The sequence below is a fragment of the Tamandua tetradactyla genome, chromosome 2, assembly GCF_023851605.1.
Source record: "Tamandua tetradactyla isolate mTamTet1 chromosome 2, mTamTet1.pri, whole genome shotgun sequence".
NCBI lineage: Eukaryota > Metazoa > Chordata > Mammalia > Pilosa > Myrmecophagidae > Tamandua > Tamandua tetradactyla.
The window spans coordinates 175,618,632-175,636,537 of NC_135328.1; the positions used below are offsets into that span (position 1 = coordinate 175,618,632).

General features: G+C 35.6%; 1 protein-coding gene across 1 annotated transcript in view; it reads left to right on the forward strand.

Annotated features, from left to right (window-relative positions):
- The first annotated feature begins 645 nt into the window (after positions 1 to 645).
- The window catches only part of STIL (STIL centriolar assembly protein), a 94,191-nt gene continuing 76,930 nt past the window's right edge, over positions 646 to 17,906 (forward strand). Inside the window, 8 exon segments of the mRNA XM_077149749.1 lie at positions 646 to 808; positions 2,149 to 2,234; positions 6,601 to 6,693; positions 8,820 to 8,932; positions 9,208 to 9,395; positions 10,349 to 10,596; positions 14,036 to 14,119; positions 16,838 to 16,924. Coding sequence (XP_077005864.1) covers positions 2,224 to 2,234; positions 6,601 to 6,693; positions 8,820 to 8,932; positions 9,208 to 9,395; positions 10,349 to 10,596; positions 14,036 to 14,119; positions 16,838 to 16,924 — 824 coding nt within the window. The 5' untranslated portion in view covers positions 646 to 808; positions 2,149 to 2,223.

The following is a 17,906-nucleotide window of genomic DNA, read 5'->3' on the forward strand; positions in this document are numbered from 1 at the left end:
TCAAAATTTCCTCCCTTACAGAAAAGGAATAATAAGCCTGTTTCATTACCTGTTGGAAGAATCGAATAGGACAATGGTGGGGAAAACACAATACCAACAGTAATTAAGGAGGAAATATAAATGGCTTATAAATTTAAGTCACATTCTTTTCTGCTTTACAGGAATTATTTTATTTTATTTTTTTACTTCTTGTGTTATTGAGAGGGACATACCTTTTAGAAAAGAAACTGGAAGAAATCTAATTCCCCTTGCTCTTGCCCACTCAAGCAAAAGGGTTTGGGAACCGTTCCTAATGGCGTCCGCTTTCAGTTACCTCAACTACCGGTAAGCAAAGGACGGCCTCGGCGGCAAGCACTTCCGGCTTCCTGCTCGTCACAGTTACCCGTGAGTTTCTCATTGCGCAAGCGTGAGACCCGCCCCACCCCGGAACTCAACCGTTGCCGAAAATGGAGGGTTTAAATCTTCCGGATCCTTATTCAGGAGCGCCTGTGGCGTCCTCAGTTCTCCTAGGGGACTTGGGATTGGCTGAGCAGCGGACTGATGCAGGGCGATGGTTGGCCGGCCGACCAGCACGTCGCGGCGACCGCACGTGACGCCACTAGCACCGCCCCCGCTCCCTGACGGGTCGAGTGTTTGACCATTCAGCAGGCGCGGCGCGGGCTTCGGTTTCGCGAGCTGGCGTTTGCCGCCTCAGCTCCCGCGACCCCAACGTCCAAGGGGCGGAGTTGGAGTCGGTGACGGTGGCCCTCCTTGGAGCCAACCTCTGTTCTGACCCAACAAACAGACCCCTGCTGGGGTGGTGATTGCGGTGAGTCCACCTGGTTCTTCTTGAGGGGCGGCAGCGAGAAGCGGGTGAGGGTCTCTGCCCCAGCTCGGGAAACTCGCGGTGGGACCCGATATGGACGGTGGGCAATGTTCAGGGTCCCGTGATGGGTTCAGCTTTCCAGGAGCCTGGGGCTGATGACGAGAAGGGGAACTAGTAAAGAAAGCTAAGTGGAACACACATCGTTGAACTTTGTGAAAAAGGGTTGCAATCGAAAACGTGCCTTTTAACGTAGTTTTTGCTGTGAATATTTTCTGAGGACGGAGACGCTATATTGTTTGTCTTTGCACCCTTAATATCTAGGCTGTAAATGAGAAGTGTATGTTGCTTCGATAATGTTTAAATGGATATATACAGTGGGCAATTAGAAATATTGATCTGAAACTCAGAAGAGAGGTGAAAGCTAAAGGATTTGCTTTATATAGATGGATGTGGAAGCAATGGGAGTAGATGAGATTACCCAGAGAAGGCATGTAGAGCAAAAAAAAAAAAAGACCCCTCATTTAGGACTGATATAATTCCGTTTGGGAATGCAGACTTCGTCTTAAATCTCCACAAAATTGGAGATCCTATGACTTCATCATAAGCCCAATAACTACTTAGCCAAAATTGTTCCTGTCGCATGCTTGTGGGTTTTTGCATGTTGTGAACTTTTTGGTCAGAATCTATTTATTTAACCAGTTTGGTATTGCTACCTTAAATTAACTGAAGAAATGCTAATTGATTTTTTTTTTAAATCTCGTACTTGTTCTCTCAAGATTAAAGGGAAAAGCTAGGTGCAATACAGTTCTCAAAACAAATAATAGTTTGCAGATCACATGAATGGTTATTTTGCCACATTTGCAAAGAAGGTAATGTTTAGATTCTTTTCTCAGCCCCTAAGGATCCTATCAACCATGAAGTAACAATACATAGTACATAAAAATAATGCAACCATTTTCTGTCTTGATATAATGGTAAGAGCATGATAGGCCTGGGAATCAGAAGACCTCCAGTTCTAGTTTTAGAGCATCTTCTCACAAGGTATAAGAGGTTGAAAAAGTCATATAACATGCATCTTCTGTGCTTGTGTGTAATTGGGTTAAAATATTACCTCCCCTACTTAGCTCATTAAGTAGATACAAGAATCTTGGGGAAATATCTGTGCTTTCCTTAATAAATGGTAGGTACATTGGTAGGTTTTGTTACTTATTCATCTATAATCACACTTAATGTGAGTAACCTAGATATGTTTGCCTCTAATTTTGTTAATATCTGGTTAAATCATGTTTCTTCTCATTCTCTGTTTTTATCACTCATTCATAATATTCTCTTTACTTCTTTAGGATACTTAGCAATTGGAATAAGATAAATCATTCACCAAATATCCTGGAACCTATATATCCTCTTGCCGGGCCTAGATGAACACCAGGTATGGAAATATTTTTACTGAATGTTTTTTCACAGCTGCTCATATAATTTGGGAAGATAGGTTGGAATAGAAGAAATAACATAGAAGAAAGAACCAGGCAAATCTGGGTCCACCACTTAGCAGGTGGTGGCCTTGGTCAAGTTGATGAACTTTTCTAAGCCTCGGTTTTCTCATCTGTAAAATGGGGAGAATAATCTCTGTCCAACAGATTATTGTGAAGAGTTAAGGATTATTATGGAAAGAAAGGTTCTGGTACAGGGTAGACAGTAAATATTAATTTGATCCACTCCTTGTTAGTTATATAGAGAATCATTTTATTGATGGAAAACACTACCTGAACTCCTGAGGTTAAAACTCCTGCAGTTAAAAATCACATATTTATTTTTATTCTAGACAAATGGGAAAGTGGTTGGGTTCCTTCCCACTTACAAATGCTGGTTCCTTAATGGGAAAATTTCACATTGGATATACCAAGTTTCCTCAGAAGTTCCCAAGTCCCACTCTGGTGGAGTAGGAAGGAGAAGTTTGCCACCTGTCTTCTAATTTTCTCAGTCTGTAATTTTTCAGTTTAATATGGGGACCACAGCCAGTTGGCTTGTATTATTTGACTCCTTGGAAGATTTATTGCTCTTTTTTTCCCCTAGGGAAGAGTAACTAAAGCTGACAGGTGGATTTTTTTTCTTCCCAATTAGAATTGCATTCATGGGGTACCTTTATTCTCTGTATTGTTTTTCTTTGCACCAGATGTTCTTGTTGAATACAATGGGAAACACGACCCAGTGAAGCTACCATATTCCTTTTGCTTTAATTTAGGCCCTTCTGTTCTACCCTCCTGCCACATCTTTTGAGTCAAGCTACTATAAGATATTTGAGAATTTGTCAACTTCTGTTGAGTCTTTTGAAAGGTCCATATGTGCAATAAGTTCAGTGCATTCTCTTTTTTAAAAATATCATTAACAGATTAACTATAGGATCAGATTTCTTACATTCTAGATACGGTAGTATGCTTACGTGCTTTAAACTGATTATTTCTGGCATATCCAATTCTAGTTTATTTTACTCAATCAGTGATCTCTTGGTTTTCTATTATCTCTGGGGTCTAAAGCAGCAGTTCTAAAATTTTTGGAGACTGGGGGTGGTTATAGACCCCTTCAAAAATGTGATAAGAGCCCTAAATTCCATTCCCCAGGAAGAAGCACACAGATACATGGAAAATTTATACCTGATAATAGGAAGTTTGTCTCCTCTGCCTCCAAAGTCTGTGTACCCTAGATTAAGAAAAAGGCTAAAAGCTAACATTTATTGAAGCTTATTACGTGCCTGGCAGTATGCTAAGTACTTGCATACATTATTCTTATGTAATTCTCATAATCTGTGAAAAAAGTACTGTTATTACCCATGGTTTTTGTTTTTGTTTTGAATGAGGACAGTGCAGCATAGAGAGACTGTTACTAAGTCATATAGTGGTAAGTGATAAAGCTAGGATTTAAACCTGATTTAGCTTTTACCTGATACTACCCTAGAAGTAAACCCAAAATAGTATAGATTGGGCTTTAAAGACTTTTTAAAGGCACACTAAACCACAAAAATTGAGTACTTTAGATATATTGAGTCATTCAGTACCCACTAAACTCCATGAGGAAGTACTTATATCCCATTTAATGAATGAGGAAACTGAGGCACAGAGAGGTTGTCTTGATCAAGGTATCATAGCCAGCAAGTTTTGAAGCCAGGTTTCAGATCCATGCAGTTGCTTTCCAGATTCCTTGCACTTTACTACTACATCATACTGCTTCTGATGGGGAGTTAAATGATAACTCTATTAGATAGAGAAACAAAGGTAAACTGACAGTTTTGTCACTAGCTTTGTGCCCTTGAACAAATTTAGTCTCTAATTGTTCCCTCATTTTCAAGGGAGGGGAATTTAAAAACTTTCATTTAGTTATTATGAGCTCAAATTAGACAAGGATTGAAAGCATGCAGCTAGGAATGCAGTAAATCCACTATTTGAACCTAGACCCAAAACCACTACACTGTTCAACTTCTAGAAGTACAAATTTTATAATCAGATACACCTAGATTCAAATCCCAGCTCCACTATTTAATTGCTGTATGAAATTAGACAAGTTACAGTTGGTATCTATAAAGTTGTATAATAATGTTTTCCTGAAACAGGTATAATGAGAAATATTTTGTGCTTAGTACTTAGTAGGTGATCAGAAAGCCCTAGTACATAGTAGGTGATCAGTAAACTGGAGCTGGTATTTCAGGTGAGAAGCTTCATCAGATAACACCTTAACATAAGATGTAGAACAATGTATTCTTAGTAGAGGATAAGATAAATATTCTTTCAATTAAGCTATTTAATAATTTGTTACCAGGACAATGCATTGTGGTAGCTAGCTCACTGTCAGAGCTTTCTTACTTTAGCTATATATGACTTTGGGCTGTTATTTTCTCATTGCTCCTTTCCATTGTCTTTTTCTTATGATACTTTTCTAAGTTTACTCTCTTATGTAAAATAAAGACTTTTAATGGTACCCTATGAGATTTAACATATTGAAACCTTACTTTGCACTGTCTTTAGGATCCTTGTTGAGGAATTATTTGTACTGATAACTTATTGGTGCTTTAAGTTTAATTACTAAACTTAATTATACATGATAAGGGCCCAAGGTAACCAAGCTTAGAAACACTAAAAAATAATTAAGAATCTATTAAATTTTTGTATTTTTCATAATTTCATTAGGTGTTATCTAGCAGTTATCTAGAAATTAGGTTAGAGGATAGATTTTAAATGTAAATATAAGCTCATGACTTATACAAATTTTTCTGAAACTTGAGAATGTTTTAGGACTGATACTCCAATTTTTTTAAAAAGCTTGTATGTATCTGAATTTATGTTTACATAGAGAAAAAAGATGGAAAAAAAAGTCATACCCAGCTTTTGAGTGCTTATTGTCCTGATAGAGTTGCAGGTGATTTTTTTTTTTCAAAGCAGTTTTTTTATTGACAAAACATAATAACATACAGACATGAACATTCTTAACATGTGATCATTCCATTCTTAGTATATAATCAATCTCACAATATCATCACATAATTGTATATTCATCGCCATGATCATTTCTTAGAACATTTGCATCACTCCAGAAAAAAGAAATAAAAAAAAAAGAAAAAAACTCATACATACCATACCCCTTACCCTTCTACTCTCATTGACCACTAGTATTTCTATGTACCCAATATATTTTAACCTTTGTTCCCCCTATTTCTTTCTATACTCCTTACCACTCCCTTTCATTGATCGCTAGTGTTTCAATCTACTCAATTTAGTTTAACATTTGTTCCCCTGTTATTTATTTATTTTTAATCCATATGTTTTACTGATCTGTCCATACCATAGATAAATGGAGCATCAGACACAAGGTTTTCACAATCACACAGTCACATTGCAAAAGCTATATCATTATATAGTCATCTTCAAAAAACAAGGCCTCCTAGAACACAGCTTTACAGTTTCAGGTACTTCCCTCTAGCCACTCTAATGCACCTTAAACTAAAAAGGGGGTATCTGTATAATGCGTAAGGATAACCTCTAGACTCTGTTTGAAATCTCTCAACCACTGACACTTTATTTTGTCTTATATTTCTTCCCCCCTTTTGATTGAGCAGGTTTTCTCAATGCCTTGATGCTGAGTCCCAGCTCATTCTAAGATTTCCTGTTCCATGTTGCCAGTGAGGTTTATACCCGTGAGAGTCATGTCCCACATAGAGAGGGGGAGGGCACTGAGTTTGCTTGCCATGTTGGCTGAGAGAGAGAGAGGCCACATCTGAGCAACAAAACAGGTTCTCTGGGATGACTCTTAGGTCTAATTTTAAGTAGGTTTGACCTATCCTTTATGGTGATAAGTTTCCTATGAACATACCCCAAGATTGAGGATTATTGATTTGGTTGTTCCCACTATTTGCGAGAGTATCAGGAATTCTCTAAATGGGGGAGTTGAATTTTTCCCCTTTCTTGCCATTCCCCCAAGGGGACTTTGCAAATACTTCTTTATTCACTGTTCAAATCACTCTGGGATTTATTGGGGCATCACACTGAACGAACCTACAAAATCTCATGCCCTATTCAAGGTTCCATGTAATTATGGTGTTCAGTTAACCTGTCCATATAAGTTATATTAGGAAATGCACTAATATTTCAAAAAAAAAAGATGTTTAACTCTTCTAAAGTTAGAAAAATAACCTGAAAAAGCCCTCTCACTTAGAAATAGCTAGCTTCTTTTCTGTAAGTTTCTAGGAAGTTTGCTTTTCCTTGTGCTTTGATTTAAACATTTTTTTTAAAAAGGTTTCCTTCAAACAGGATGGTACCATTCTATTTTCCTCCATCAAAATGTGCACTTTGGAACCCAACACCAATTGGAGAGTTCACCTACTTACATCTCAATTACTACAGGTATGAGACATTTCTCTTTTCAAATCATACTAGTATAAACCAGGAGACAAAAGGCTGTATGTAAGGCAAGTTGGTTACTGTAACCAATTTTTCATTTTTCTTTACTTTATCATTCAGAATGTCCCATCACATGATTTTCTAAATCTGTTCCTCATGCTTTTGAGATATAATCTTAATTTCACATTTAAAATGTTCAACAAATCTAAAGTTTTAAGTATTGTAGGAATTCAAAAGAGAAGAAATATTAAAAAAAGCTGAAAGAATTTTTCACCATGTTTTAGCATGGAGTATTTGTGGCACAACATGAAGATTGAATTGATTTTGAGTGGACAAACCACAATAGAAATAATATGAAATATTTTGGTTAGGTCAAGAAACTTGAAATAAAGACAGTGGGGAGAGCCTAGTGTCAGCCTAGTTGAAATGTTTTTCTTTGCTGTAAACAAAAAAGGCTTTATGTTATAGCAGTGAAAGGTGTTGTCATTGGAGTCAAACTGCCTAGAGGATCAAATCCTGATCTTACCACTTATTTTTATGACCTCACCAAAGTGGCCAAGGATCAGTTTCTTTATTTATAAAATGAGGATAATAATGCCCCTTTTATAGCACTTTTGAAAGAATTAAATGAGACAGACTCTAAAGCAGTTGGCACCATGCTTGGAATATGGGAAGTATTCGATACATGGGAGCTCTTATAAGAATTTAGAACAGTGTAGCAGCATTGAGATCAGAAGGGAAGACCAAAACAAGGTGTTTTAAAAAACAGTTTATAGGATTTGATGATTGAATGGGTAGAGGTACTGAACAGAAGATGCAAGTCAAGAAGTGTTCAAATTCTAAACCACTTGACAGAGAAGGTGATACCATTGACAAAAACAGTGAGATTCTTGGGGAAGTTCAAGCAGATGTATGTTAGCCTGGTTCATGCTTTTTTTGTGTGTGTGTGTGAGCTGGGTGGTGTATGGTCCAAGAAACAAACCTGGTCTTCATTCTTTTATCTATGTCTCTTAACCTGTATTTTATATTATCACTTTTTGTCTTTCTATGCTACATTTGAGTAATTTCGTTTGGTTTTTCATTCTGTTTTCTCTTTAGCTGTATTTAATTGCTATCTATCCTATTCCTTTACTTTTTTTTCCTTTACTTTTTTAAAATGTGAAATGTACTCCATATACAAAATAATGTTTATAATATATATGCACAGTTTATAGAATAATAATAATATATATATAATATAATATGTACCTGTCATCCATTGATTATAGGCATACCTTGGCGATACTGCAGGTTCCATTCCAGACTTCTGCAATAAAGTAAATATTGCAGTAAAGCAAGTCAAATGAATTTTTTGGTTTTCCATACATATAAAAGTTATGTTTGCACTATCTTATAGTCTATTAAATGTGCAATAGCATTTTGTCTTAAGAAGACAATGTATATACCATAATTAAAATGTTGCACAGAGACATGAAATGAGCACATGCTGTTGGAAAAATGGTGCTGATAAAGTTGCTCAATGCGGGGTTGCAACAAACCTTCAATTTATAACAAATACAGTATCTTTGAAGCAATAAAGTGAAGTGCAGTAGAACTAGGTATGCCTGTATATATTCCATTGAATTTTTATTGATTACGTTTTTTCAGTGTGGTCCTTTTTCAAGTTTGCCTGGCCTTTTAAAATTCTTTGTTCCTTGCTAATATTTTGGAGTCCCACTTGTGTTTCTTTAACATTTTTATCATATTTATATTCTAAATATAAATACAAAACTAATATCCAAAGTCCATTGATACTGTGTAAACAAACGGGTGTGACTATGTGCCAATTAAACTTTATTCACAAAAATAAGAGGCTGGCTTCGTAGTTTACCAATGCCTGCTCTTGTTCATAGAATTAAACAAATGCCTGAAGAGCAACTATAACTGAAGTGTCTGCTTATTGCCACTCTGGTTTCCAGGTATTCCCTCCTCTCCCACCTCTACTCCCTTTGACCGTAATATTTCCCTGAGGGTACTCTTTCTGTACTTTTAAAAGCTGTGTGTTATATTTTAGTTAGCATTTCATGCCAGAAGGCTTTTTTAGGATATCAGACCTACCATAATTATACAGGACTTTTGTTATTTTTTAGAAATCCAAAGGTTGTGGTGACTGAAAAAACTATTCGACTTGCTTATCGTCATGCTAAGCAGAATAAAAAAAACGTGCCATGTATTTTACTTGGTTCTCTCACAGTGGATGAAGGTAGTGTATTTGAAAAAATTGTGTGAGTGTAATAGAAATTATATTTATTGATTGCAAAAACAATTATAATGTATTTTGTGATAACTTTCTTTGCTGTAAGTAGTCAAATTTACAGACATCACAGTTTAGTTAAGTGGAATAATATATATGTGAAAGTGATTTTTAAAAATAAGAGCTTAGTATGAGTAAAGTATTTTGGTGTATGTAGCTTTGCTTGGTTAATTTCACATTTTTAATTAATGTGCTATATAATAGTAGTTATTTTTATTCTTCAGATGAAGAAGGTGTGACATTGACAGTAGATCGCTTTGATCCTGGTCGAGAAGTACCTGAATGCTTAGAAAGAATTCCTACTGCTTTTCTTCCTGGGGACTTTTTGATTCCGTGCAAAGTTCATACTCAAGGATTTTATTCAAGAGAAATAATAGTTCACAATGCAGATGACTTCAGTTCAGCTTTTAAGGTGAGATCTGTTTAATATCTTGATTATTCTTAATTCAACACAAGAATGAAACTATGTACAGTGGGTTTTTTTAATAAACCTGTAATTGAGAAGTATTTTTGCTTCCTGATTGGATGATTGTTGACCTATGAGTCAATTAAATGTGACTTCTGAGGATAGAAATGCTAGTAGATGATATGAATAGCAGTTTAAGATAGTAAAGTGCAAGAAGTGCTCAAGATGATGTTAAAGGTGTAGATTGTTACTGGATTTATGGGTAATAAAACTGGAGTTGTGGTTTGGCCAGATTATAGAGAGCCTTGAATGCCAGACTAAGGAATTTAAACTTTGTCATATGGTCCATGTAGAGTCATCAAACGTTTCTGAAAACAGAAAGCACTATCAAGTCGGGAACGCTTAGTCTGATAGGGTAGATCAACTGAAATCTGAGAGAGCAGTTGAACCATTGCAGTAGTCAGGTGTGTACTAGAAGGAGTATATAAGCCTGTAATATAGTGATGGCAGTGAGACCAGAGAGAACCCTGTGGGCATGAGCAACTACGGAGGTCTAACTTCACAATGCGAGTAAGAGAAAAAAAGCAGAGAAGAATGAACTTTAGATTCTCTAAGAGTGAGTCAGAATTGAATTATATTTAATTTTTTTTCCATGTAATAAAATTTGTTGGAGTCAACATTCTTTAATAAGAATTTGAAGTGCTGCTGCGACATCCAAGTTGGGAATGTGGAAATGTGTGATGAAGCTTGGGATAATAAATCTTGAAATAATTATGTAACGTTTTGATCATATGGAAGAAATGAGAGAATTGAAATGTTGCAAATCAGAATTCATTTAATTTTTTTTTTTAGTACAAGTGATATATACTTGTGTATGGGGGGCAGTCAGTAAATAAAAGCTCCAGTGATATGGATAAATTTCAGAATTTTAAAATAATTGTACAATATTGATTCCTTAGGCTTTACAACACCATGTATGTAGCAAAGATTCCTTGGACTGCAGTAAGCTGCTTTTCCTAAGAGCTCATATCACTTCCAAGGAGAGTCTGGACAGCATAGATTTTGACTTTCATTGGGCAGCAGTAACTCTAGCAAATACCTTTAGATGCATACCTGTGAAGCCCATCCCCATTATCCCAACAGCTCTGGCAAGAAACTTAAGCAGTAACCTGAATATTTCTCAAGTTCAAGGAACCTATAAATATGGGTGAGTAAAACATATTAATCCAAAATTTTTAATATTGTTTGTATTAGTATACTTTCAGAATATCCACATAATATGAAATAATTGAGTGGTTAGTTTCCATGCCAGAGATCTGTGACAATGTGATAAACAACCAAGGACGGTAAAATGGGAAGTTAATTTTTGCCGAATATAGAATTTTCTTTCAAAGAGTTGTATCCTCTACTCCAAGAAAGATAAGTGGTAAATTTATATTAAAATTGGTTGGATTTTGTGATTTGAAAATTTAGGGGAAATTATGCTTTTGCCCTTTGTGTTTTGATTAGGCTTTGGGCCATTTTCTGCTTTTATTAGTATAATCTGACTGCTTATGAACCTAAGAGAGGATAGAGACTTTGATTATAATATGCTGTTTTAATTGTAAATAATGAGCATTGCAGGTAGAGAAAAAGGATAATTAAATAAACATTTATAGTTCTCTTACCAAATTGTCAACTGTTTTAAGGTGGAGTTTCCTCACTTAGCTGGAGCAGCTTCTTATTGCCGTTCTTGGTTTCTTGGGAAGCATAAGCTAAAATGCATCCTTTCTGATCCTCAGTAGGGTTCCTTCCCTAATCCTCATCCACTTTCTTTATCCATTGTCTACTGATTTGGGTTAGACCACGTAGGCACCATACTACTTTAAAATATGACCAGAAGCAGCCCTAAGCAATTCTTTTCTGGCTTTTTTCCATTTCCCCCAGTTCCTGTTTGGTTTCTAGTGTTTGCCAAGGTACATTCAACTCCAAGTCTTTATCCTCTAAAAATGCCTATTCAAAAGAGGATGAGAAAGAGAGAATACTTTTTTCCAGGGTGTCCTTGGAAAACATGAAAGGTTCCCTTTTTTTTTCATTTCTTCAAATATGTTTTTTTTAAATCACCTTTTTTTTCCTTTTTTGTGAAAAATAACATATATAAAAAGGCAGTAAATTTCAAATCACATCACAACAGTTATATAGCAGTTTTCAGAGTTTGGCATGGGTTAGAATTCCACACTTTTAGATTCTAAGATATTGGAGACTAAAAGAAGTATCAATATACTGATTCAGCAGTCATATTCATTTGTACAACCCCACCATAACTTTTGATCTTTCTCTCACTATTTATTTAGGGGTATTTGAGCTATGCCCATTCTACCTTTCATGTTGAAAGGGGCTGTTGATAATATGGGATAGGGGGATGGAACTAGTTGATATTCTGGAGAGGCTGGCCCCTCTGGATTTCAGGACTTATCTGGTCCAGGGACCCTTCTGGAGGTTGTAGTTTTCTGGAAAACTACATGGAACCTTTATAGAATCTTATATAATGCCTTAGGTGTTCTTTAGGATTGGCTAGAATGGTTTTAATTGGGGTTTGGCAAGGTATGATAGGTAGCAATGTCTAACTGAAGTTTGCATAAGAGCAACCTCCAGAGTAGGCTCTCAAATTTATTTGATTAGTTACACTTCTTTCCCTCCTTTTGGTCAGGATGGCATTGTTGATCACATGGTGCCAGGGCCAGATTTATCCCTGGGAGTAATCTCCCATGCCGCCAGGGAAACTTTCACCCCTGGATATCATTTCCCACGTAGCAGTGGGTGGGGGTAATGATATCACTTGCAGAGTTGGGCTTAATGAAAGAGGCCACATCAGAACAACAAGAGAGGTTCTCCAGAGGTGACTCTTAGGCATACCGATAGCTAGGCTAAGCTTCTCCACTACCTACATAAGCTTCACAAAAGCAAGCCTCAAGATCAAGGGCTTGGCCTATTGATTTGGGTGTCCCTAATGTTTGACACAGTATCAGAGGATTCCCTGATGGTAAAGTTTAATAATTCCATAGTTTTTCTCCTGTCCCTCAAGGGACTTTGCCAATGCTTTTTGATTATCTCCTTATATATTCTGGGGTGTATCCAGGCATTACATTAAGCTATACAGGATTAAAGGCTCTCATTCTTATTTTGGGCTCCCTGTGTTTGGATTATCTAATTGATCTATCCAGACAGGTTGATAAATGCTATAGAAAATGTAGGTTCTGGACAAAATAAACCTTTCTTCTTTTTGTCTCAAAAAGTAGGTAAAGTTCTAAAATACAGACAATGTCTCCCACCCCTGTATTCTGAATTACCTTATCCCAACCTGTTCAGCTTCATTTTTATCTCTAAATACTAGATTATACATATATAAAACAGCCCCTAAAATCCAAAAATAGCAGTTACCACCCCAGAATAAACGTGACAGCTATAAGAGCTTACAATCTAGGTCGAGTTTTCTTATAAGTAATTTCTAAATGATCGTACAATTTTTGCTCTTTTGTTTCTGATTTATTTTGCCTCACCACACCCTAATATTTATTATGATCCATTTTGGACTAGGTACTGTGTTGGCACTGGAAATAGATTTAAAAAAACACTTGCATTAGCATATTAACATTTAAACACAATGTGCTGTAATTGAGGTTTATATACAGTACTGGGAAAACAGGAAGGTATGTTCAAATTGCCTGAGAATATCTTGGAACGTCACAGCTGACTTTTAAGATGTAGGAATTTATTAGGTAGACAAGGAAGGGAAAGAGCCTTCAACGTAGGCGTAAGTGTCTTTGTTGATATACAGATTTTCTGCCAACTCAATCTTTATGCTCTTGTCACATGGCCTAATTGCATTTTAGGGTTTTTTAAGCAAAAAAAAATGTGTATTCGCAATGGTTAATAAGGTTTTCTTTCACCACTAGCATTGTTTTTAGTTTTGTGTTTTAAAGCCATAACAATAAAATTGATTCTTGGCAGTTCTGTGGTTTTTTGTATCCATGAAACTCACTGTCAATAATAAATATAACAACAAAATTTAAGGTGCTTTTAAGGAAGAGTGAGATTTTTGGGTTCTCTTATGATGTTTTCAAGTTCTTTGAATAGTGATGGGAAGAAAGTAGTATAAGGAAGGCTGAATATTATACCTGAATTAACTCAGCCTCCTTCAGTGAGAAGTCACATCTGTCGCAGGCTTATCAAGTTAGCTGAATACTTGAACACTTCCAATTAAGGGGGAGTTCACTGCTCCCAGGAAAATCTGTTTGGTTCAGAAAATGACTACCTTGATTTTATTACATTTGATTAAATTCGGTTGGTACGTTTGAGGAAAACTATTCTTAAAAAGCATATAAGGTAGGCAACGGTGGCTCAGTGGCAGTTATAATATAATTATATAATCCTCAATGACCATTTTAATAGAAGTTTTAAGGTATTAAATGTCTAATCTCTTCCTTTTAATAGTTTTTTATAGACTAAAAGTGTTTTCTTTGTGTGTGTATGTGAGAGAGACAAAGGTTAATTTGAGTCATTGCCACTATCACATTTGCTGTTTCAGCACTTAGATTATCTCTTTTAAGTAAAAAGTACACATATTAATACTTTCAATTATTTTTACATGAATGCCGTCTCTTTAGATATCTTACCATGGATGAAACACGCAAATTGTTACTTTTGCTGGAATCTGATCCCAAGGTCTATTCTCTGCCATTGGTGGGAATGTAAGTGTCGCAATATTTATGAAAATCTTTTCAGCCAAATATGAATTAAAATGTATGTAAGCATGTTAATCTAGTTATACTGTAAATATGTAATCAATATTTAGATCACCTTATAAAGCTACAAAGGCCTTTTTTAAATTTTATTATTTTAAAAGCAAAGTCAGCTAAAACAAGATTTTACCAAAATACAGGAATTACTTTAATATGTAAAACAGATGAAAGTGGAATTCTGATTGAGGTTGGAACCTTAGAATCCTGTTCCTTCAGCCATTTCTTACTGTCCTTAAGGCACCTTGAAGAACTTTACAGTTCAGAATACACAGTTTAAAATTATCTGCCAGGAAATTTTATAGACATTCACTTTAGTGTTAGTGGTTTTCTCTTTAGAATTAATGGTTAATGGCATTTAGACAGATTACTCAGAAATTTATATTAATTTATTATGTATCAAGTGTTTTTTATATGCATACTATTTGATACTATGTTGGCAGTTAAAGCTTCTCAAAGAATTTACAAGTAGGTAGATAAAATATTCAGATATTCATACATAGAAGATGATAAGGAAGCTCATGATTAACTATAAATTGAACAGTATCAACAGTGAGCCCTCTGCTATTTAAAAGAGAGAGATGATAAAGGACATTTCCTTAGAGAAAGCAAATTTGAGCAGGATCTTTAAGGTTTTGATGGGAGAAGGAAGGAAGGTTGTTTGGAGAAGGGAACTCATGTGAGGACATGGCATATGCAAAGTTAAGAGATGAGAATGTATAAATGTTCTGTGGACCATGAACCTACTTATAGCCTGTTTGCTGTGGTTCTTGTATGGCTATGGTTTATTGATGCCCAATGAGCATATATCAAGAGCTTTCTATATTTCAGGATACCTATATATGTAACAACAATTAATCTTCTCAACAACTCTAAAGTAGTTAAGGCTGCAGCTTTTAGTCTTCCCTAATTCAACCCATCTCTCCAGGCCAGGCTAGTTGATTCTAGCCTCCTACTTTCATCCCTTTCCCCTTTTCTCTCCCACATCTTCAGTGGAGGAGGACAGGGAGTTTGGTCTAGTGTTTATAGATTTCTGTTTTGTGAGACTGTTTTTAAAATATATATCCATATATACATGTACATATATATATATATATACACACACACACACACACACACACACACAGAAAGAGAGAGAGGTTGTAGTTTACAGAAGAATCATGCATAAAATACAGGATTCCGTAATACCACCCTATTATTAACACATTGCATTAGTATGGTAAATATGTTACAATTGATGAGAGTACATTTTTATAATTTTATTATTTAACCATAGTCCACAGTTTAGCTTAGGGTTCACTGTGTAGTGTGGTTTCCTGAATTTTTCTTTTTTAAAATTTTTATTTTGTTACCTTATGTACAACCTTTTCCCCTTTTAATCACTTCAGTTATATATATTTCAGAGCAGTTAATCACATTCACAGTGTTGTGTTACCATCACCACTATTCATTGCCAAAACATTTCCATCATTCCAAATAGGAACTGTTCTAGTTTGCTAGCTGCCAGAATGCAATATCCCAGAAATAGAATGGCTTTTAAAAGGGGGATTTAATAAGTTGCTAGTTTACAGTTCTAAGGCCGAGAAAATGTCCCAATTAAAACAAGTCTATAGAAATGTCCAATCTAAGGCATCCAAGGAAAGATACCTTGGTTCAAGAAGGCCGATGAAGTTCAGGGTTTCTTTCTCAAGTGGAGGGGCACATGGCGAACATAGAGTTTCTCCCTCATCTGGAAAGGCACATGGTGAACATGGTCAGGATTCCTCTCTTATCTGGAAGGGCACATGGCAAACATGGCATCATCTGCTAGCTTCTTCTCCTGGCTTCCTGTTTCATTAAGCTCCCCAGGAGACATTTTCCTTTATCATCTCCAAAGGTTGCTGCCTAGTGGACTCTGCTTCTTATGGTTTTGTTATTCTGCTCTGTTCTCTCTGAATCTCCTTCATTCTCTAAAATGTTTCCTCTTTTATAGGACTCCAGAAACTTACGAAGACCCACCCAAATGGGTGGAGTCATGTTGTCACTTAATCCAGTTTAACAACCACTCTTGACTAAATCACATCATCCAGGGAAATGATCTGATTACAGTTTCAAACATACAGTATTGAACAGGGATTATTCTGCCTTTACGAAATGGGATTTTGATTAAAACATGGCTTTTCTAGGGGGCATACATCCTTTTAAACCAGCACGGGAACTTTGAACATTTTAAACCTTAATTCCCTACTCCCTAGTCCCACCCCATATCCTGGTAACCTATATTCTAGATTCTGACTCTGTGTTTGCTTATTCTGTTTCAAAACAGTGAGATCATACAATATTTGTCCTTTTGTGTCTGACTTATTTCACACAACATGATGTCTTCTAGGTTCATGCATATTGCATGTATCGGGATTTAATTCCTTTTTACAGCTGAACAATATTCTACCATATGTATAGATCACATTTTGTTTATCCATACATGCATTGTTAGATACTTTGGTTGTTTCCATCTTTTGACAATTGTGAATAATGCTGCTATGAATGTCAGTGTGTGTGAGACCTTTTAATTTATTTCTGGTGAATATTAAGGATCTGCCCTATTATCTTGTGAAGAACATAATCCAAAGCAAATTAAATGTTAATTTGTGAATGATTATCATTTTTAATTTCTATTTTTTCTTCTTTTAGTTGGCTGTCTGGAATTATTCATATCTATAGCCCTAAGGTATGGGCTTGCTGCTTGCGGTATATATTCAGTTCCTCTATTCAAGAAAGGTAAGTGTTACTTTATTCTGTAGTATTTTATCTCATTCAAAATTCGTGCAACGCCTTAACCTTCTGCAATATTTATAAGCCAAAAGAATGAGCACATTAAGAAAAGAAACTTTTTATTAAATGAAAATAAAAGAATAAAACCCGACAAAAATAATGAGGTTATGTCATGCCTGGAAGTATGAAGGAATTGACTTGCCTAACCACAGAACTTGTGACACCAAAAGTATATTTTTTAGAATTGGGAAAAACTCTAGAGATTGTCAACTCTAACATCTTATTAGGTAAATGAATAGGCTCATTTTCAATGAAATAACTGCAAGTGAGTTAAAATGTGTTACCTTTAAGTGTTTTACTAAGTTAAACAATGCATAAACATTGAAACTAAAAGTCAGGAAAACTTTATTTCTAGCGTCAGTGCCACATTTAACTTGGTGTGTGATGCTACTGTTTAACTCTTCACATATTCAACTATTAAATGAGAATTCCAAAGTTTCTTTCCACCTTGGGGGACTATAATAGACCTTTAAAAAATAATAACTTTTTATTGCAAAGGCAATACAAGGAAATAAATCAGGCATATAAAAAGATAAATAAAATAAAAATAAATCTTCCATTCTGTTTCCCCAGTCCCTATCCCAGAAGCAATTACTGCTTAAGTATTTCCTTGTTTCCTTGCTGAAGTATTCAGTGCACGAACAAATATGTCCCCTGGTTGTAAAAAAAAAAAAGCCTAAAGTGACAGCATACCATTCTTCATTTTCTTCTTTTTTTTTCTAAATCAGTATGTCTTAGAGATCATTATGTATTTGCATGTATAGATTTAATACATATTTTTTTACAAGTGATTATATAGTATATACAGTGTTTTTCAAACTGGTCCTTTTGCTCTTGCATTTGGTGGCAAACTGAACATTTTGAACGTACATCATTGTGTGCAAATATTAGTATATTGCCAGATAAATTTAAAGTGGATTTTCTGGGT